Source organism: Aulonocara stuartgranti (genome assembly GCF_965226115.1).
Source record: "Aulonocara stuartgranti genome assembly, chromosome: 4".
In the NCBI taxonomy this organism is placed as follows: Eukaryota; Metazoa; Chordata; class Actinopteri; order Cichliformes; family Cichlidae; genus Aulonocara; species Aulonocara stuartgranti.
Genome location: NC_138942.1, coordinates 31,375,359 through 31,397,457, shown reverse-complemented (window position 1 = coordinate 31,397,457; position 22,099 = coordinate 31,375,359). Strand labels below are relative to the sequence as shown.

The window sequence follows — 22,099 nt, the reverse complement described above, 5'->3', positions numbered from 1 at the left end:
AACAAATACAGTCTTTTGCTGTATGACATGGTAAAAAAAAAAAAGAAGTCCTAAATAGATATTTATTTTAAAATAAAACCGTTAATACAAAATGTTACTGATCGGGGACTGAGTTTAATGTTTAATCTAACCAGTTTCTTAAAAATTGTTTAAAAAAATAAAATAAATTAGATCATCAATTATTTTATAGCTGTTTGGTAATTAACAGTGGTTTAAATTGAGTGTTATCAACTGGATTTTGACGCCTATAGGTTTCGTATATCGAGCATAGTGACATCAAAAAGTACAAACCAGATTTTTTTTTTATCACATTATATTAAACAGCTCCCACGTTGTCCAGCTTTGTCGTTTTAGTTTGTGAAATTGGAATGGAAATGAAAATGCCGATAAATTACCAAAAGGTGCTTTTGCTAAAAGAAATAATAATACCCATTCCACTTGGAAAATGTGAAGGAAGGGCAGTTATCAATAAGATAAGGATGGAACTATGGCAGAAAAGATAGTATGAGGATAAGAAATGAAAAAATATTTCAAAAATGTGAAATACACTAGAAAGGGGAAACTGGAAGCAGGGAAGGGAACGGTCATTGATGGATATTTGGGGGAACAGATGGGCGGGGCTGAAGGTGTAGGAAGGAGACTAAGAGAAGAAGGAACTAGGAAAGCAATTTTTGTTATTTGAGAGAAACACAGCTGGTTGGGAGCTGATTTAGTTTGTTAATAACATGATGATGTACACACTGTACAGTAGGTGGTGGTGTGCACCTTTCAGCTGTCTGCAACCGCCTATTAACTTGAGAGAGAATGAGAGAGAGAACGACGTCCTCACTGGTTGAAAAGCCGTTTCAGTTTCCATGTCTTCAGATAACTTGACACTTCATTACTCTCTGCACGAAATTCAGGGAAATGGCATCGAGTGGTGAGGAAATCCAGCTTCCTTTACGAAGGAAAAGAAAGAACGGAGAGGAAAGTGATGGTGTCGCAGGAAAGAGGTACAACATTTAGTCAGGAGAGCCCTTCTGCCTGCTGTGTGAAAATTAGGCCTAAAAGTTCCCGATATACGTATTTCTTTTTTTTTATGCCTTATATCTTTATTTATTTTGGTAAATAGGCTGTAGTCAACATAACCTATGGCGTTAAATATAAAACAAAGAACAGCTTTGCAAGTATGTTTAACAGTCTGCTATTCTTCCTGCTCTGCGTTTGATATTATAATTAATCACCTTTTTGCCACTTGAAATGTCTTTATTGAAATGCTATGAGATATTTGTCAGGTGTCTTTTGTAAAACTGATTTTTAAATCTCAAAGAGAGGATACGAAATGATCGATCACGTTGCCAAAAAAAAGTTATGTTAGAGAACTTCCGGTCAAGATCTTCTGTCTTGTCAAGTTAAGCTCCGTCTTCACCTAGGAGAAGAGAAAGGAGAAAACTACGGGACACATTACTGGAAGCAGGAAGGGAATGATCATTTATGGGGATCATGCCAGATACATTGGGGTTCTCGTCGGTGGATGAGAAGGTTGCTTCCCTGCACCTTCTGGTCAGGGAACGATTCCTGACTGTTTGTGCTTATGCATCAAACAGTTCAGAGTAGCCAGGCTTATTGAAGTCACTGAGTGGGCAACGACAAGGAGACATCGAGGAGCGTGACTGGGAGGAACGACCTGTCTAAACTGATCCCGAGCTGTGTTTTGTTTTTGGACTTTTTCATAAACCACAGTTTGTTTGTTTGACAGGGAGAGTGTTTGTTAGTTGAACGACAGATACAGGAGGAACAAGGTGGTTTTTGTCCTGTTCGCAGACCACTGAACCAGCTCTTTATCCCCTCAATGATATTTGAGAGTGTGTGGAAAAGGCATTGGAGTGTCCCATGGGGGATGCTTCGGGAGTATGGGGTGTCCGGTCCATTGTTATTAGCCATTCAGTCCTTGTTACGGGAGCTTTGTCCACATTACCGGTGTTATGCCAAGAAATGATCGTCTGCCAAAAACTGATTTCCGGTATTTGCCAAAAACTGGTTGCTCGTATTTAAACTGCTATAAATAACTTGTTGGTCTATAATATGTGAGACATATGTCAAATATATGTATGTATGAATGATATCAGGTCATCTTGAACCACAAACAGCATTCTTGTAACAAGGTAGAAGCCGTAATCAGTTTTTGGCAGTGACTTTTATATATCCTTTATTTATCCAGTTAAAAATGTGTTTTTTAAGAGCAATCTGGCCAAGAGGACAGAAGATATTGCAACAACTATAACAACAGTTCTGTAAACATATTTTAAGTGGACAAAAAGGACCAGATTGGTTATAATGTAAGTACAATAACACAGAGTTATAAAGATACTTGAAAAACATGTAATTTTTACATTTTGTATATAACCCCTTTGTAAACCCTCTTCACTGAAGTCTATTTACCAACATACACAAAGAGATTACACATAAAAACCAGGAAGCACTGGAAATCAGGTTTTGGTAGGCGATCACTTTCTGGCACAACACTGGCAACAATTCGGACTAATTTCCGGTGGGTGCTGGACTCTTCCAGGACTCTTCCAGAGCAACTTTTTTATGTTAAGGGAATTTTCTCTGTCTGGGAACCGATTAATTGCAATATTGTCAGAAAAATTTTTGATGTCTGGGAACCTTTTTCGGAAATACTGTCACATCAGATTAGTTTAAAAACCAATTTTAAAAAAAACCTTTTCCTGGTTTCTTATCCTTTATCAGGTTGGAATCTTGTTTGGATCAGCCCACGGACTCAGTTACTTGTGAAGTCGTCACGTATACAGCGTCACCGCTACCTAGTAAGGTTACAAGTCTAAAAAGATCTGAGTTAAAGCTGGTATGTTGTACATTCTTGTACATGCTGTTTCTTGTTGTCTTCAAGAGAAACATTATGATGCTGACACCACTGAACCAATCACCTGCGGTCTTGAATCAATGGAGGATCTGTTGTCGTGGACAAGAAGTAAGGCAAACCCCTTCAGTGTGGCAGTTGTCCCCTTGGCACCTAGAGAGCCTCCTCTGGACCGTTGTCTGCGACGGACCTTGGTGTCTCATGACATGATGGGTGGCTACCTTGATGACAGGTATGAAGCGAGTGAGCCATGCCAACATGTGATACGCACTTTCTTTGTCTATGCTTCACGTTTCTGAATCATAAGATTCAGCACGGTGATTTCTGGCTAATCTTGCTGACAGACCTTAATGTGACACCTTGCGATATGATCACAGAGCACCCAAACCTTGTGCATGCTGACCTTATAAAAAGGGTTAAAGCCACTGGGGTAAAGGGTACAGCTAAAATTGTTGCCTTGGCAAATATCTATATTTAATTAGCTTGTTGAAATACAAAACTGTAATTAAAGTCAGATATTTGTCTGTCTTAATAATAGGGTGTGATAGTTTTCTTCGTATTTTAACATAGACTATCAATACAGCAGTTTACTATGGTGCTTTAAATAATAACCTTCTTCTGTCCGTGCATGTTAAGCACAAAAATGATATGTGTGGGTGTGTTATGGTGTTAAATCCTGATTGTTTGGTACTCTTACACAAGGACCACGCTGAATCAGCAGTCCTTGTATATTAGTCCTTTTCCATATAACCACTTTCAGTGGCATTTTTGCGTCATTTACCCTAACACCTGCAATCATGCTCAATGCTGATCGATTCTATACATGAACAAAAGCTATGTTTATGAGAGCCCTAGAAAACAAAGTGTCTTTCGCAATATATCAGCAGGCCTACGGTCAAAGTGGCATATTTTTACAATAATAATGAGCTGCAGCCAAAACAGCAGCGTGCGTGACAGGAAACAGGCCATGGAGCAGCCGAATAATTAAATTTGTGAGCTAGCGTTTGTGACGGGGAAGGCTAATACATCGACAGTAGCTGCTTCTGTCTCAGTGCAGACGGTCAGAAAACATGCAAACAGGTGATACAGAGCGGTTTTTGTCTTTTTTATCTTACCAACAATTTTTTTTGAAAGCATAATTTCTTTGTGGCTTTAGTTAGCATTGTGTGTGCGTGCGTGCGTGCGTGCGTAAGCGACTGCAACAATATTGGACATATTCTCCTCTTATCATCTTTGCCACAAATAGTTCTTTAATTTACTTTGAAAAGATTTGGTCAACACAACTAATCCCCTGCCTTTGATTTAATAACTAAAGGGTCCACCCTAAAACCAGTGTATTATATTAAAATCTGTAATTATTCATTCTGAATTATTCTTAGACACTGCACCAGGTCATCCAACTGATTAGCTTCTAACTGGCTGCAGGCTGCCGCTCTGCCCAGTTCTGAGATCCATCAAGGGCCAGCCCACAAACTATGCCTTAGACCATGGTATAGCTACTTAAGAAAACTGCAGCAAACGGCAGTTTTGTATGCATGACAGTTTTTAGTGAGGCTCCATGCCGTAAAATAACCTTAAAACGCGTAGAGTTTCATTACTACTTTAAATTATTTTAGATCTGATTGACACATTTTCTTCCTCTGGAGAAAAGATGTCAGGTCACTTGTTCCCAGCTAGAAGAAAATTCGAAATGCTTGTAAATCCCAACACACATCCAGTTACAACCAACTACATGTACTGTAAATGCTACAGTTTGATACACCTTACCTAGAACAGCCTAAACTTGTGGCTTAAGCTTTTATTTCTTTGGTTTAAGTTCATGGAGATGTTGTTACAGTCACACTGTTGTACTGGTCTCACACAGGCTTTCTTCTGTTTCCCCTCTAAGGTTTGTTCAGGGCACAAATGCAGAGGCTCCATATGCTTTCTACCACTGGCAGTACATCGATATTTTTAACTACTTTTCACACCACCTGGTAACTATTCCTCCGGCTGTGTGGACCAATGCTGCACACAAACATGGAGTCATCGTTATTGGTGAGCAGAAAGTCTCAATAAAGCAGAACCAGACCCAGTTTAGTACGTCTGAAATAGCATCATAAATTTTAAATGTAGGATATACTAAAAGAAAAGGAGTATGTTGGCAGAAAGAGAAATGGTATCTTTTCTTGTCTTGAAATGTTAAACTGCTGTGGTCTACAGGGACTTTCATCACAGAGTGGATAAATGGAGCTGCGATGTGTGAAGACTTCCTGAAAGATGAGGAGTCGTACCGGAGAGTAGCTGATAAACTTGTCCAGATTAGCCACTGTTTTGGCTTTGACGGCTGGCTCATTAACATAGAGAACAAGCTCAGTGTGAGTAAAGCTTCTGTGCTCACCTCTAAAACAAAATGTTTAGGAAATACAGCCAATTTTTTAATCCATCTCCCAACCGGCACCAAGTTTTACCCCTAGTCAGCTCTTCCAGCTCATCCAGGGTACTCACAGGTGTTTTCCAAGCTAGCTAAGAGATATAATCCCTCCAGTGTGTCCTGTGTTTATTGTGGGGTTTCCTCGCAACACCTCATTTAGGAGGCATTGTAGACAGATGCCCGAATCACCTAAATTGGGTTATTTAGATGTGGAGGAGCAGCAGCTCCACTCCAAGTTCCTTCCTAATGACCAAACTCGTCATCCTATCTTGAACGGAGAGCTCAGCCACACTTCAGAGGAAGCTCATTTCTGCTGCTTGTGCCCTCATTTATGAACAAGACCCTCAGGTACATAAACTCCTGCACTTGATCAAGAATTTACCATAGCTTGGAATGGCATGGATTAGGAGGCAGTCAGGGACAGAGTTCCTGATGATTACAAAGCCAACATATTGGGTGCCAGTGTAGCTGACATAATGAACCTGTGTTTACAGTTTTTCTCAAATGTTAAAACACAAAAGCCAATCCTGTAACCCAAATGACCAGTAGTCTAAACACATTTACTAAATGTAGCCACCATATTCCAGTACCATAAACACATGTCACATGAAGACACAATTCACAAAACACAACCCTCTGTACTCATAAATCTAAACACATTTTTCCTTGCTAAAACACATGTTGCAAAACAACTCTGCTCATATCCTCAAATGAAAGCCCATGTGATGCAAAATGCTTGCCACAGTCCCCAATCTTTGAACACAGGGAACACACCTGGCGTCATTCACTACACACAATGACTCAAAATTGAAGACACTTGTTGCTAATGCTGTACCCACATGTAAAAGCAAGTTCAGAGTGCACAGTATGCTGAAGGTTCCAAACAAACACAATGAATGAAGGCAGAGTCAGGGGAAGAGGAATTTGATGCAGAGGAGGGAGAAGAGCTGGCCCTGGAAGAAGAGGAGCAGGCCAATGAGGAAGAGGAGTTCAAATGAGAGGAGGAAGAGGAGCGACCAACGAGGAAGAGGAGAAGGCCAACATGGGAGAGGAGAAGGTCCAGGAGGGAGAGCAAGACAACCTCGCACCATCATTACGGACGAGATGCGAGCAACAGCTCAGCGACATGATGCCGCACAGTGATTGTGGTGTGTGTGTGGTGTGAATAACGTAAATAAAAAAACTTCACACCCTGTTCATGTTTTCAAGATTACTGTTGTGTGCAATAGATTCTGTTTTTGCATTGAGTTGTGTTACAGTAGTGTACGTACATGCAGGATTTTCTATAGATTTATACTACTCATATGAAACTCACAAATCTAAATGCCTAATCCTCTGCAGAGATCTACGACGATCCGTTACTGTATAGTTTCTAAAATATGCATTGGCAGTTATGAAACAAAGAACCTTCTCACAAATTGAGCATTGTGTTTTCAATTGTTTTGCTGTAGTGTGTAATGCTGTGTATAGTGTTTACAGTTTTGACAGCTTCGAGCTGCTCTCTTGGTGTGGGAGTTTGAGTTTTGTAGTGGGAAGGTGTGGTTGTGTTTATGTAGCTTTAGAGAAGGGTGTTGTGTTTGGACATTGGGGGACCTGGTGGTAACGTTTGTGACATGTGTTTTAGCATTTGAGAAAAACTGTAATGCAGTGGCAGGTTTGACTTCAACCGGATGCCATTTGTTCCATCTTCCCACTCTCTCTGTCTCCAGTTTCTATTCTTAACTATCTAAAAAAGGAAAAAAGCCTAAATTTTTTTCTGTTTATTTTTTTAATAACACTTAAAAAAATAAACTGGACTGAGACGAATAAGTCATCTTTTACACAATACTTAATTGTATGTTGTAAATCTTAATGTACCGTTTTCCCAGAAATGGCAGCACCCTCTACATCTTTGTCAGTAGATGTAGAGGGGAAGGATTACAGACAGCTTTTATGCAATCTTATTGAAAACCTATTAAATCACTGAAAAAGCCACAGAAGCAAAAACAAATCCTACATCTGTCATTAATAACAGGCTGTGAGTATTTAGCTTTTACTCTACCATCTATTGGAGCAGATCAAAGAAATGATTTAATCAGAAACAGCGGTCCCTCGTTTATGGCAGGAGTTACATTCTAAAAATAACTCGCGATAGGTGAAATCCACAAAGTAGTCAGCTTTATTTTCTACAATTATTAGAGATGTTTTAATGTAAAACCCCTCACTACTCACTATATACACTTTTTTTCAGACAGGCATGAACATTTTCACACTTTTCTCTCTTGTTTAAAGACTTAAAGTTCAAACCGTTGTAGAAAAATAAGTCCAGTAGTATAAAACGTTTCGTTGACATTGCCGTGTTTGTTGGGGAGAAAACGTACAAACACACAGTGCAGCACTTCAGAGTCACACTGCTAGCAATTGAAGATTTATGTAAATTTGACAAGCTGAACGCATTCTTTACTGGACAGGAGACACGACACGATTGACAATGGTCTACAGCCAATCAGCATGCAGAACACAATTCGCTGTGTATTTAAAAAAAAAAAAAAAAGCATGCAAAATTGCACAAAAAAATCTGCAAAACAGCGAGGCCGTGAAAGGTGAACCGTGCTATAGCGAGGGACCGCTGTACTACTGATGTGTGCTTTGATTTGTGCTTACCTTTTGGGAAAAAGTAAACCGATTGCATGACAGTGTCAGTCTTTGCAGCTGTAGCAGATGGATCATGTGTGCTGCTCTCTGCTTACAGGAGGTTGCAGTGCGAAATGTGCCGCTGTTCCTGCGCTATCTGACAGACCAGATGCACGAGAGAGTGTCCGGCAGCCTTGTGCTGTGGTACGACAGTGTACTTGACAATGGAGAGCTAAAATGGCAGAATGAGCTCAACCAGTCCAACAGGTAGATTAAAAAAAAACAAAACGTGTTTCCTTTATAGCATCTGATCAAAAACAAAGACTGAAAAAGAGAACTTTGGTCCACAGAAGTGTGTCAGACCTTTTAGATCACGATTGCTTCTAGCCTGTCAGTTCCTGGCAAACAGTTATGTATCCGTGTCAATATCTCCATACCAGGGTGTTTTTTGATGCTTGCGATGGCCTCTTTACCAACTACAACTGGAAGGAGGAGAACCTAGTGGAGATGAATAACCTGGCGCTCCAAGACCGCCAAGCTGACATCTATGTTGGAGTGGATGTGTTTGCTCGAGGAGAGGTAGTAGGAGGAATGTTTGAGACAAATAAGGTAAGAAACTGTGAATTGTGTTTACCAGCTTGTGCTTGTACCGTGCAGCGTCTGATTTTGGTTGTCTGCAGGCGCTGGAGATCATTCGAAGGCACAACTTCTCTGTAGCCATCTTTGCTCCTGGCTGGGTATACGAGACTCATGAGGATAAGAGTGAATTCCGCAAGAATCAAGACAAGTGAGACTAGTGCAACATCTACTCTGTGAAAAAATCAGACTGTATTTATAGATGGGTGTAGGCACCATAAGTTGAAGGCTTTAGCCATCACTGTCTTGTTTTTTAACAGTGAGCAGCAGAAGTGAGATTGTGCACTGAGAGGCTAGTAACTTCTCACTTGTCAGTCCTTTTGGGCTCTAATGAGAACCATAATAGGGGGAGGAAGCTGAGAGCCTTTTTCACATTCAGACTTACAATCACTCCTTGCTGGCTGTTGGAGTAAATGCTAAGTTAAGGTTCTTGTGCATTTGCAACACTTCTGAGAACTGGACACAGCATCCATCTTTCAAATATAGACAATATGTGGGGCATGTTAGTCAGTGTAAAGACTGAGATGTCTGTCCTCTGTGCAGGTTCTGGGCTCTTCTGTCAAACTACCTGTACATCCACCGACTAGCCTCACCGCTCCCCTTCGTCTCCTCCTTCTGCCAGGGCTTTGGGAATGCCGTCTACTGGCAAGGACAGGTACTGAAGTAAAGCGTTATTTATGTATTACACTGCTTCATGTATTACCTTTGCATTACTCCCTGTGTAAATGCCAATAACAATATGACACTAAACTTTCTTTTGCTCACATTTTATTTAGAAAGCACTTTAAAATACCCAGCACAGGACCAAAGTGCTGTACAGAAAATAAGTTAAAAACAATAGAATAACAGAAGACAGCAAAAATAAATAAAACACATAATACATAAAAATTAAAACAGCCCTATATTAAAAAACAAGATAAAACAGCATAGAATCAACTAAAATAACACTAAAAATAAAAACCAAAATCTCACGTGGTGTCAAAGGCCAGGGTGAAGAGGTGGGTTTCCAGGAGTGATTTAAAAACAGGTAGAGAAGAAGCCTGTCTGCTCTCTGAAGGGAGATCGTTCCATAGGTTGGCGCACGATCTCCTCTATGCTCAGCCCTGGGTACATTCAGGAGCAGCTGATCAGCTGACCTGAGAGAGCGGGTGGGTGTATAAGGCTGTAGCAGCTCAGAGAGATAAGATGGGGTTAGGCTATGGAGGGCTTTAAAAGCAAATAAAAGAATTTTAAAATGAATCCTAAAAGAAATGCTCCTACATACTTGCACATATTTCTATCCTAATAAGGAAAACTTCCATAAGATATTTCTTTGAAGTTTTACCACAAAACTCACGGCAAAGTCAAAAACAGCCCTGGAGCAGTTTACAGGGCTGACAGTGATCTGAGTACACTTGGAACAAGGTGTGATTCTAAAAGCTGTTGCATCACTTCTTTTGTTTTGTTTTCAATCCCAGTCAAGTTTCATCTGCTTGGCTAGTGTGAAGGGGTGTGCTAACTTTGTGTTAGCGTCATAGATTGTGTAGAAAAGGGTTGATTTCTGAGGTGTTGTATAGCTTTGATGTACACTCCTTAAGTTGCTTTGCCATTGCTGTCCCGTCTCCCATTCTTCTAAACAGAGCTTTTCCTCACAAACAGAAGGTTTGAACAGCAGGTGGGTGGTCTTCTGTACTTACAGAGAGCTTTGTGACTCAGATGGCCTTATTTAGGGTGTCCCCCTCTGGTAATGATCTCACTGACATCACTATAGAGATAGAATAGAAGAAACTGTCTGAAGCCAAGACCAAGCTGAAGCCTGTGCTTTTGGATCAGAGGGCTTACTCGTGTAATATGAGTATTCACTGTTGTACTGGTAACAGTGAATACTGTCCTTTTTCTTTTTTATGTAAAGGAAAGACAATTTACATAAAAAAGAAAAAGGACAGTATTCACTGTTACCAGTACAACAGTGAATACTCATATTACACTTTACATTTTTTTATGTAAAGGAAAGACAATTCTCCTCCTTGAATCGCTACCTTATCGTGGTGGAGGGGTTTGTGTGTCCCAGGGATCCCAGGGGCTATGTTGTCTGGGGGCTTTTGCCCCCTGGTAGGGTCTCCCATGGCAAATTGGTCCTGGGTGAGGGACCAGACAAAGAGCGATTCAGAAGACCCTTATGAAAAGAATATCGGGGGAACAGTTTACCCTGCCCGGGATAGGGTTACCGGGGCCCCGCCCTGGAGCCAGGCCCGGGGAGGGTGCCTGAGGGCGAGCATCTGGTGGCCGGGCCTTAGTCCATGGGGCCCGGCCGGGCACAGCCCGAAGAGGAGACATGGGCCCATCCTCCCGCAGGCCCACCACCCGCAGGAGGCGCCATAGGGGTCGGGTGCATTGTGTGCCGGGTGGCGGCCAGGAGCGGAGGCCCTGGCAGACTGACCCCCGGCTGCCAAGACTGGCAATAGGGACATGGAATGTCACCTCTCTGGTGGGGAAGGAGCCTGAGTTAGTGCGTGAGGTTGAGAGGTACCGGCTAGATATAGTCGGGCTCACCTCTACGCATGGCTTGGGCTCTGGAACCAGTCTCCTGGAGAGGGGCTGGACTCTGTCTCAGTCTGGAGTTGCCCCTGGTGAGAGGCGGCGGGCTGGGGTGGGTATCCTAATATCCCCTCGGCTTGCTGCCGGTATGTTGGGGTTTTTCCCGGTGGACGAGAGGGTTTGTTCCCTGCGCCTTAGGGTCGGGGAACGGGTCCTGACTGTCATCTGCGCTTATGCGCCGAGTGGCAGTTCGGAGTACCCAGCCTTCTTAGAGTCCTTGGGGGGGGGTGCTGGAAGGTGCTCCACCTGGAGACTCTGTTGTCCTGCTGGGAGACTTCAATGCTCACGTGGGTAACGACAGCGAGACCTGGAGGGGCGTGATTGGGAGGAACGGCCTCCCTGATCTGAACCCGAGCGGTGCTTTGTTATTGGACTTCTGTGCTAATCACAGTTTGGCCATAACGAACACCCTGTTCGAACATAAGAGTGTCCATAAGTGCACGTGGCACCAGGACGCTCTAGGCCGTAGGTCGATGATCGATTTTGTAATCGTATCACCAGACCTGCGACCATATGTTCTGGACATATGGTCGCAGGGCTGAGCTGTCAACTGATCACCACCTGGTGGTGAGTTGGATCAGGTGGCGGGGGAGGACGCTGGACAGACCTGGTGCACCTAAACGCGTAGTGAGGGTGTGCTGGGAACGTCTAGCAGAGGCCCCAGTCCGCGAGATCTTCAACGCACACCTCCGGCAGAGCTTCAACAGCATTCCGAGGGAGACTAGGGACATTGAGTCCGAATGGACCATGTTCAGCGTCTCCATTGCCGAAGCTGCTGCATTGAGCTGCGGCCAAAAGGTGGTTGGTGCCTGCCGTGGTGGTAATCCCCGAACCAAATGGTGGACACCAGAGGTGAAGGGAGCCACCAGGCTGAAGAAGGAGTCCTATCGGGCTTGGTTAGCCTGTGGGACTCCGGAGGCAGCCGACAGGTATCGACAGGCTAAGCGGAATGCGGCTCGGGCAGTGGCTGAAGCAAAAACTCGGGTGTGGGAGGAGTTCGGAGAGGCCATGGAAAAAGACTTTCGGACTGCCTCGAAGAGATTCTGGCAAACCGTCAGGCGTCTCAGGAGGGGAAAGCGGTGCTCTACCTACACTGTGTATAGTGCTGGCGGAGCGCTGCTGACGTCGACTGAGAAAATTGTCAGGCGGTGGAAGGAATACTTCGAGGACCTCCTTAATCCCACCGACACGTCTTCCGAGGAGGAAGCAGAGTCTGGGGATGAGGGGAATGACCCGCCAATTTCCAGGGGCGAGGTCACTGAGGCAGTTAAACAACTCCTTGGTGGCAGAGCCCCTGGTGTTGATGAGGTCCGCCCCGAGTTCCTGAAGGCTCTGGACGTTGTAGGGCTGTCCTGGTTGACACGCCTCTGCAATGTTGCGTGGAGATCAGGGGCAGTACCTGTGGACTGGCAGACCGGGGTGGTGGTCCCCATCTTTAAGAAAGGGGACCGGAGGGTGTGTTCCAACTACAGGGGGATCACACTCCTCAGCCTCCCTGGGAAAGTCTATGCCAGGGTGCTGGAAAGGAGAGTTTGTCCGCTAGTCGAACCTCGAATACAGGAGGAACAATGCGGTTTTCGTCCTCGTCGCGGAACACTGGACCAGCTCTTTATCCTCTCGAGGGTACTTGAGGGTGCATGGGAGTTTGCCCAACCAGTCTACATGTGTTTTGTGGACTTGGAGAAGGCATTCGACCGTGTCCCTCGGGGTGTCCTGTGGGAGGTGTTGCGGGAGTATGGGGTGTCTGGCCCATTGCTACGGGCCATTCGATCCCTATACAACCATTGTAAGAGCTTGGTTCGCATTGCCGGCAATAAGTCGGACTCGTTCCCGGTGGGTGATGGGCTCCGCCAGGGCTGCCCTTTGTCTCCGGTTCTGTTCATAATTTTCATGGACAGGATTTCTAGGCGCAGCCAAATGGCGGAGGGCTTTCGCTTTGGTGGCCTCAGAATCTCATCTCTGATTTTTGCGGATGATGTGGTTCTGTTGGCTTCATCGGTTCGCAGCCGAGTGTGAAGCAGCGGGAATGAGGATCAGCACCTCCAAATCTGAGGCCATGGTTCTCAGCCGGAAAAGGGTGGAGTGCCCACTCCGGGGTCGGGGATGAGTTCCTGCCCCAAGTGGAGGAGTTCAAGTATGTCGGGGTCTTGTTCGCGAGTGATGGGAGAAGGGAGCCGGAGATCGACAGACGGATTGGCGCTGCACCGGTCCGTCGTGGTGAAGAGGGAGCTGAGTGTAAAAGCGAAGCTCTCAAGTTACCGGTCGATCTACGTCCCTACCCTCACCTATGGCCACGAGCTGTGGGTAGTGACCGAAAGAACGAGATCACGGATACAAGCGGCAGAAATGAGCTTCCTCCGAAGGGTGGCTGGCCTCTCCCTTAGAGATAGGATGAGAAGTTCGGCCATCCGGGAGGGGCTCAGAGTAGAGCAGCTGCCGCTCCACATCGAAAGGAGCCAGCTGAGGTGGTTCGGGCATCTGACAAGGATGCCCCCTGGGCGCCTCCTGGGTGAGGTGTTCCAGGCATGTCCCACCGGGAGGAGGCCCCGGGGCAGACCCAGGACACGCTGGAGAGATTATATCTCTCGGCTGGCCTGGGAACGCCTTGGTGTTCCCCCGGATAAGCTGGAGGATGTGGCTGGGGAGAGGGAGGTCTGGGCCTCTTTGCTTAGGCTGCTGCCCCCGCGACCCGGCCTCTGATAAAGCAGATTAAGATGGATGGATGGATGGATGGAAAGACAATTTTGCATATCAGGTGATAATTTAAAAAACAAACAAACATCATCAACAGTGTAATTATTTATTTAAAGAAGACAAACTCCAGAATTAGTCCGTGAAAAACAAAGTACACTTCTTGTTAACGTCTTGAACCACTTTCAGTTATTCTGTTGTAGATTTACTTTGTGTGTTTAAGATGATCGGTTATCGCCCAGACAGCCGGACATTTGACTCTAGACTAGTTTAGTGTACGGAGGAGTTCAGGGTCAGCAGGGTGTCCGGGTCCCATCCTCTGAAAACCAACCTAAACCGTCATCTCTGCACCACCTTGCTCGTTAGTTGGTATGAGGTGTTTGTTTTCACATGTGGTGCAGGCACCTCCCCTTGTGTGTCCAAAGGACGTTATTCCACAAGTCTTGTGGTTTGTTCAGACACAACAACTTTGCAAACCTAAACCATGCTGCCGTCTTCTCATGTTCAGAGAGAAGTGGACTTTTCCTACAACCATTGCAACAAGCCAGTCTTATTCTAATTGTATGGTCATGAACTTTAACCTTAACATGCTTACAGAGGTTTGTAACATGTAATGTTTTACAGGTCATCGTTAAGCTGTAAGCAGCTGAAAGCTTACCTGTTACTCAAAAGTTTACTTGTCAAACCTATTAAAGTGTACTATTTGCTTTATTAGTTTATTAACATTGTTTAAAAATGTGCAGAGTAATTTTGTATTTTTTACTCTTTTTTTTTCTGTATGTAGCATGAGACAAATAGCAGCTGGTTCAACCTGACAGCCCAGGAGATTCAGCCTTTGTACTACCACCAGACTCTAGGGGGCCTCGGGTGGCTGAGAAGCTCTGGCTGCCCGAAGGACGCCTGGAATGGAAGTTGTTCGCTGCTGCTCGACGGACTCATCCCTGCAAGCCACACCACTCCAGTTTGTGCCAAGTGTGTGGGTTTGTTTGATTGAGGCTTTATTTTGTTTTAGTTTCTACCTTATTTTCACATAGAAAACTCAGAACTGCAGTCTAAGGCACATATGGAACAGCTCATTTCTCTTTTTTTTCCCCTTGATTCAGGATCTTCTCCATCCATGTACCCCTGCCGTCCAGTACACTGGTGAGCCTCATCTACAAGGCGTCTCCTGAGATCGCAGTCTCCTTGGAGCTGAAGACGACTGATGCCAGTCAGTGCACACACGTCGATGTCCAGGAAATCCAACGTGAGTTTCTTAAGACCCTTCAAAAAATCTTTTTGAATCACCACCATTAAGCCTGACAGGGAATCACTACTCATTTCGCACAGTCAAAACCCTCTCTGTTTTAGTTTGGTTTACATTATAGTTGAGAACATTTAAGGAGCAGACTAATTAAAAACTGACTGATTTTCATGTGTGAAATTAAGTTTGTACGGCTGTTGGTTGTTTTTATAAACTGTTACCTTATTGAGTTTCATTATAGACAGTTTACCCAGCGAGTGCCTCTTTAAAAACGAGAAAAAGGACCCTTCCTTTGGTGAGTGGTGTAGATATTTAGACTTTGCAGTGTTTCAATCCAAACTATATGAAATTACTATTCTTCAATGGCTGGAAACTATAGACTGTATACAAAAGATGGATTAAGAGACTCATCCATTGGTTTCTGGATTCCACAGGTTAAAACCTCAGCGTTGGCACTGAGCTGTTTGAATATTAAACTGTATGATTGTGAGAATAGTCTGGCTTATAGACACTCTAAGCAAAACTCTTGCTTAAATCAGAATAATTCCATTTATTTAGAGATATGGGTTTTTTTGCTTTTGACGCCTCAATTCTCTTGTGATTTCTCAAAGAGACGGAAGGCAAAATATAGAGTTTGTCAAAAGAAGTGTTGCAGCGATGTTCTGGATGAGGAAAATGTGTTTATTGAACATTACTGCGCGAACCTGTTCTGGCAGACCTGCAAATAAAGAACTTTAAACATGTTTACAGCACAGTATGGGCACTTCGAGGCCATTAGGTCTCATACAAAAACCAATATTCAATAAACAAAACCTTTGTAGAGCCATCCTATTGGTCCCTAATTCCTTTAGCAGCACATCATCCATCCAGAGTCATAAAGGAGTATCCTCATGATTTAGGCCATTTAGTACGTTTGTTTAACTTAATTTTTAACTGCTATTAAAAAAATCTAACACTGGGATAAATAAAATATTTGTTATCTTATTTTAAGAAGAACAAAGAGCCCAGCAACAGATGGTGTGGCCCCCACAGAGCCCTGATCTTAACACCGGGGATTATGTCCGGGGTTGCATGAGGAGACATAAGATACTGACATTTTAAATCCACAGAAGAACTGTGGCAAGTTCTCCAAGATGCTGATCAACAGGCCTTAAACAGTGTGCTGAGGTGAACTGGTGCTATAAAAGGCACCAGTACATGTTGTGTGTGTGTGTGTGTGTGTATATATATATATATATATATATATATATATATGTATATATATATATATATATATATATATATATATATATATATATATATGTATATGTATATATATATATGTCTCAATTTATTACATAGTGCTGTTGGTCAGGCTTAGGGGCTTTAGTTTCACACAGTTGCTGATACTTCATCATTTATTGAAGGTTTGTGATCCTGCCTCCAAATCACACAGCAAGTCGAGTCGTTGTTGGGTGTTTTTGTGTGTCTATAGTTAACAGTGTATCCCCTGAAGTACTGGATGACGAGCACCAGTTAGTGAACAAGTTCACTCAGCTATGTGGAAACTTGAACCACAATGGTTGGACCATGAGGTGTGTGGAGCACTAACAGTTGAGTGATTTTAATTTCTCCAAAGAGTTGAAGTTCTTGGACTTATTTTTTTCCCCATGTTTGTGAGCAGGTGTTCACAGCTGGAGCTTCACTGCTGCACTCTTCGAGAAGTTTGTGTGAAGATCGAACGCATCGGACAGCCTGAGGACAGGCCTTTCAGCTGCAGGGTGGGAGAACTCATGGTGAGACAGTGGGAGCAAGTACTCCTCGATGTATTACTCTGTGCCTGCTGTTAGAGATTAGAATGTAAGCTTGGATCCATAAATAATAATGATAATACATTTTATTTATAGGCGCCTTTAAAGACCTTTAAGGTCACCTTACAGTACGACAAAATAAAAGCATAAGGTAAACAACAACAAAAAATAAGCCCTACACACTGGGCTTGTGTGGGGTTATTTTGTGGTATTTGGTACACATTTTATTAGCCACACATGACATGAAGACAAATGTAAAGTTACTGATAAATATGTTTATTCCAGTCCACTTGAGATTAAACTGGGAGAATACACTCCAAGTTTGAAGCTGATTAAATGAACAGGTTTCAAGACAGACAAAGAAATGATGGACAGAGGTTTTTTGCCAACTATAACAATATCAGCAGTAAGGTTACCAGTTTTCTTTGAGAAGTAATCTATTCAAAATTTGAATTTAAATCTGGTTCTAGCATGTTTCTTATTCGTCTCTTTCTACAAGGTCTTAGATGTAGCTAGCCTGCAGGTGCCCCCAGACAGGATTCACGGTGTGTGCATTGATGACGTGGTGTGGCTGCGTGGGGCTGGAACCTCACTCCTCAACGCCACTCTGCGCTGGGACTACCCTGGCAACCTCGTACGTCACTTCAAGGTGTACTGGCGACAGCTGAGAGGACCTCATCCCAGCATCCCCCCCGGTCAGTTGGTTCTGGTGGGTCGCTCGTATTCCAATTTGTTCAGGGTGACGGAACTGAGAGTGCCAGAACCTCCTGGCCTGTTGGAGCTGGTGGTGGAGCCAGTGATCAAGATGGGTTTCCCAGTCCCAGAGAGCCACTGGGGAAGAAGAAGCCTCAGCTACACAAAGGATTCCTCGAAATGAATTTTACACAAATACCAACCAGTAGCATCTTCATTTACTCTCATGCTACGACTGTTACTATCACACCTGTGAAGCAGAATGTGGAGAAATGCCTTAATTTGTTTCAGGATCAGTGTGCATCAGTGATGTAATCACCAATCTCGTCCCAGTGTAGTAGAAGCTTAAAGAAACATGTCAAACATCTTGTGAAATGTGAATTGAGGCTGTGTAAGTATACTTATGAATACAGCTTTGTAACATTTTACATCCTGTTTAAGATCTAGTTATTAACAAGAATGTTCAACAATAAAACTGGATAACTAAAGGATATTTTCAAAAATTTAAATTGAAGGGATAAAAGCAATATGTAACCTGTACGAAAATGCAAATATGATCCATATTTGGGTCAAATAAGTCTGGTGTCTGGGCATTCCAGACAAGAAAAGAAAGAAAGAAATTTGTTAAATTTGATAGTTTTGATCAGTTATGTGTAAAGCCAGTAGCATTCTAAACAAAAGAAAGGTGCACCTTACCCTTATACAGCCCACACAAATATATCAACAGCAGTGATCACAAAACGGTGTATAACTGAAGGCAGTAGTGAGATCTTTAACCAGGTCTTCCCATTAACACCTGACCTGGCCAGAGGGTCAGTCAATGAGCTCGTCAATAGCTTCAATGCAAAAATGTTAAATGTAATGGACACAATTGCTCCCATTAAGGTGAAGGTTATCTCTGGAAGGAAAAAGTCTCCATGGAGAAACTGAGTGTAGGAAAGCTGAGCGCAGATGGAGAAAAACAAACCTCCAGGTTCATTATGACATCTATAAAGAGAAACTTCACAATTATAATTTACAACTGAGGAGTGCAAGAAGGTCCTACTTCTCTGACATCATCACTAAAAACAGCCATAATGCTCGGGTCTTATTTTCTACAGTTGACAGGCTAACAAACCCTCCTGTGTCAGTGGCAGCTGAACTTCATTCAACCATGGCCTGCAATGACTTTGGCAAATTCTTCACAGAAAAAATCCAAAAGATTAGACAAGCAATTGGTACATCAACAGCAGATCCAGGATATGTACTGTGTCCACCATCAAACAGTTTCACCCTATTAACAGCAAAGACCTGGAGGACATCTTAGGTCAACTGAACTCCTCCTCTTGCTGTTTAGATGTCCTGCCAACAAGCTTTTTCAAAAAGGTCTCAAAGACTTTAGAGTCAGACCTGTTACAGATCGTCAACTTTTCTTTAATGTCAGGTGTGTTTCCAGAACCACTAAAAACTGCTGTAATCAAACCTATACTGAAAAAGGACAATCTTGACAAGACACAAATGAACAACTACCGATCTCAAATCTCCCATTTTTAAGTAAGATCATTGAAAAAGCAGTTTCTCAACAGCTCAGTTACTTCTTAAAACAGAATAATTGCTACGATGCCTTCCAGTCAGGTTTTAGACAGAACCACAGCACTGAAACCGCTCTGACCAAAGTGTTTAATGAAATATGTCTGAATACAGACAGTGGAAAAATGTCAGTCTTAGTTTTACTGGATCTCAGTGCAGCATTTGACACAGTTGACCACAACATATTACTCAAACGACTGGAGAACTGGGCAGGTCTTTCAGGAACTGTACTAAACTGGTTCAAAACATACTTAGAAAACAGGACATACTTTGTATCAATAGGTAACTTCACATCTGATCAGACAAGTATCACATGTGGAGTTCCCCAAGGTTCCATCTTGGGACCCCTTCTGTTTAACATTTACATGCTCTGGCACAGATTATAAAGAACAACAAAATAAACTATCATAGCTATGCAGATGACACACAAATATATATCACAATGTCACCAGGAGCCCGAGGCCCTGTACAGGCTCTTGGTAAGTGCATTGAGGAAATTAATGACTGGCTGTGCCACAATTTTCTCCAGCTAAACAAAAACAAAACTGAGGTAATAGTCTTTGGCGCCAAAGAAAAACGATTACAGGTCACCAGAGAACTTCAATCTATACATCTAAAAACCACAAACCAGGCGAGAAATTTGGGTGTAGTGATGGATGCAGATCTAAACTTAGAAAAACACATTAAGACAATAACAAAGTCAGCTTACTATCACCTCAAGAATATTTCAAGGATAAAAGATCTGATGTCTCAACAGGACCTGGAAAAACTAGTCCATGCATTCATCTTTAGTAGGCTTGATTACTGTAACAGCATCTTTACAGGTCTACCTAAAAAATCAGTCAAACAACTACAGCTCATTCAGAACTCTGCTGCTCGAGTCCTCACTAAGACCAAAAAAGTGGACCACATCAGTCCAGCTCTGAGGTCTTTACACTGGCTGCCTGTCCGTCAGAAGATAGACTTTAAAGTTCTAATACTGGTCTATAAAGCTCTGAATGGTTTAGGACCAAAATACATCAGTGACCTCCTGACCCAGTATGAACCTTCCAGATCCCTCAGGTCATCTGGATCCGGTCTTTTATCAGTTCCCAGAGTCAGAACCAGACACGGAGAAGCTGCATTCAGCTTTTATGCTCCTTATATCTGGAACAAACTCCCAGAAAGCCTCAGATCAGCTGAAACACTCAGTTTATTTAAATCCAGGTTGAAGACTCACCTGTTCTCAGCTGCATTTGAATAAAGCACCAAATCCACACTTTTAAGCTTAAATTTCAAAACTAACATTTTAACTACTGATTTTATCTATTGTTCTGATTTTATCTGTTTTGATTTTATATACTGTTTTGTTTGTTTGTTAATTAGTTTGTTTGTTTGTTTGCTTGTTTTAATCAATTTTAAACCATGCTTTTTATTTGTTTTTGTTTCTAATGTCTCTGTAAAGCACTTTGAATCACCTTGTTGTTGAATTGTGCTATACAAATAAACTTGCCTTGCCTTGCCTTATACTGTTTTATGTCTTTGTCTGAATATCTAATCACAGTCTGTATAAGTGAATACAATCAAATCTACAGCCATGCTAACTGCTATAATAACTAAGCTAATACAATGCTAATATTAGCATGCTAACATACTATGCCGGTATCTTTTTATCTTTTATTTATATATTCTTTGATACATCTTTTTTTTTCTTTTTTTTTTTTTTGCCTGTCCCGTTTGGCTCTTTTGTATCAGAATTATTGCCTAAAGGCAAAGAAAGATGCCCAACGGATTTACTTTACCAAATTGACCATCCCAGCCTTGCCATAATGGTCCATTTGATTCACCTTTTATTGTTTATTTTATTTTCACTTACTGAATACTGGGGGAAAGAAGGGGAGAAAGAAAGAGGGAAAGAGAAACAGCTGGGAAGAGGGACGGGGGAGAAGGGCACAAAACAAAAACCAACAGAATGAGCAGAAAAAAAAGAAGAAAAAAAATGCATATATCAATCACCTGGGTCACCTGCTGAGAAAGAAAAAAGAAAACAAGCAGAAGAAAACAAGAGTAATAGAATAAACAACATCACAATGATTATGGGAACATGACAGTAAATACTAAATATTAAACATTATTGTGCAGCACATAAGATCAACAGAACACAGTGTGCTTTGAGGTAGGAGCCAAAAAGGGTGTAGTTTGTGGGTGTGATCACCCGTGTGTACACCTGTGAGCATGGACGCGCTTGTTTTGTTTTTTTTTAAAGGTTCCTTCATGTAATGATCTGCTAGAGGGTGTGGGGGGGCCACAGCCCCGTCCTCCAGGGTATGAAGCAGGTATGGAGGAGATCAAAACTCCAGACATCCAGAGGCCCCCAGAACACAAGAGACCAAGGAAGACCAACAGAGGGGCAGCCGCGCCACTGTCCCAGAAAGAGCTGAGGAGAGTCCCAGATGAGGGCTCACTCAGCAGCCGCGGAGCAGAAGCCAGGGGGAGTTGCAGTGACGCGCCCGTGAGCTCCGCCGGCAGCCAGCCGTGCCTGAGTGACCGAGCCCCAGGCCGAGAGGCCGAGGGCACCCCACCTCCGAAGTGGCCCGAGCGAGCCAGGCCAGGCCCCGATAAGCGGCCGCCAAGGAGTGAGCCGGTGTGTACCTGGACGCCCATCCCCGGACACAAAGAACCACCAACGCACCGATGTCTGAGGGAGTCCACCACTGGCAGGGGAAGTGGTGGTAGGGGGAGATAGAAACCTCAGGCCCTCCAAACCTTGGAGGGCCTGAGATGTCCCCAGAGAGGTGGCGCCTGACACCCAACCTGACATATAGACACAGAAATACAGGCACACACAGATACAAACATCCATTCCCACCCTCATGCTCTCATATGCACTTACTCCACACTCAACCAACGTGGAGACAGACATAAAGAGACGCTGTACACACGATCACACTCCCCAAGCGTACTCTACGAACCGGGTCTAGGTACCCTTGCCCCTGGAGGGGGGAACTGCATCCAGACCCAGGTGGTGTTAC

General features: G+C 43.3%; 1 protein-coding gene across 1 annotated transcript; it reads left to right on the top strand.

Moving 5' to 3' along the window:
• The first annotated feature begins 634 nt into the window (after positions 1 to 634).
• engase (endo-beta-N-acetylglucosaminidase) lies at positions 635 to 20,780 on the top strand. Its single transcript, XM_082530966.1, has 14 exons — positions 635 to 992; positions 2,734 to 2,810; positions 2,894 to 3,095; positions 4,752 to 4,900; positions 5,066 to 5,220; positions 8,008 to 8,156; positions 8,330 to 8,498; positions 8,570 to 8,676; positions 9,069 to 9,180; positions 14,578 to 14,765; positions 14,897 to 15,039; positions 16,511 to 16,610; positions 16,700 to 16,811; positions 17,326 to 20,780. Exons 1-14 carry the CDS (start codon positions 907 to 909, stop codon positions 17,701 to 17,703), a joined length of 2,127 nt encoding a protein of 708 aa, XP_082387092.1. The 5' UTR covers positions 635 to 906; the 3' UTR covers positions 17,704 to 20,780.
• Positions 20,781 to 22,099: the final 1,319 nt, after the last annotated feature.

Bases quoted from the DNA above. Each gene is read 5' to 3' on its own strand.
- engase (XM_082530966.1), top strand. From the start codon at position 907: ATGGCATCGAGTGGTGAGGAAATCCAGCTTCCTTTACGAAGGAAAAGA. The intron at 2,811-2,893 runs GTAAGGTTACAA...GTTGTCTTCAAG, and splicing joins TACAGCGTCACCGCTACCTA to AGAAACATTATGATGCTGAC. The intron at 15,040-16,510 runs GTGAGTTTCTTA...GTGTGTCTATAG, and splicing joins CGATGTCCAGGAAATCCAAC to TTAACAGTGTATCCCCTGAA.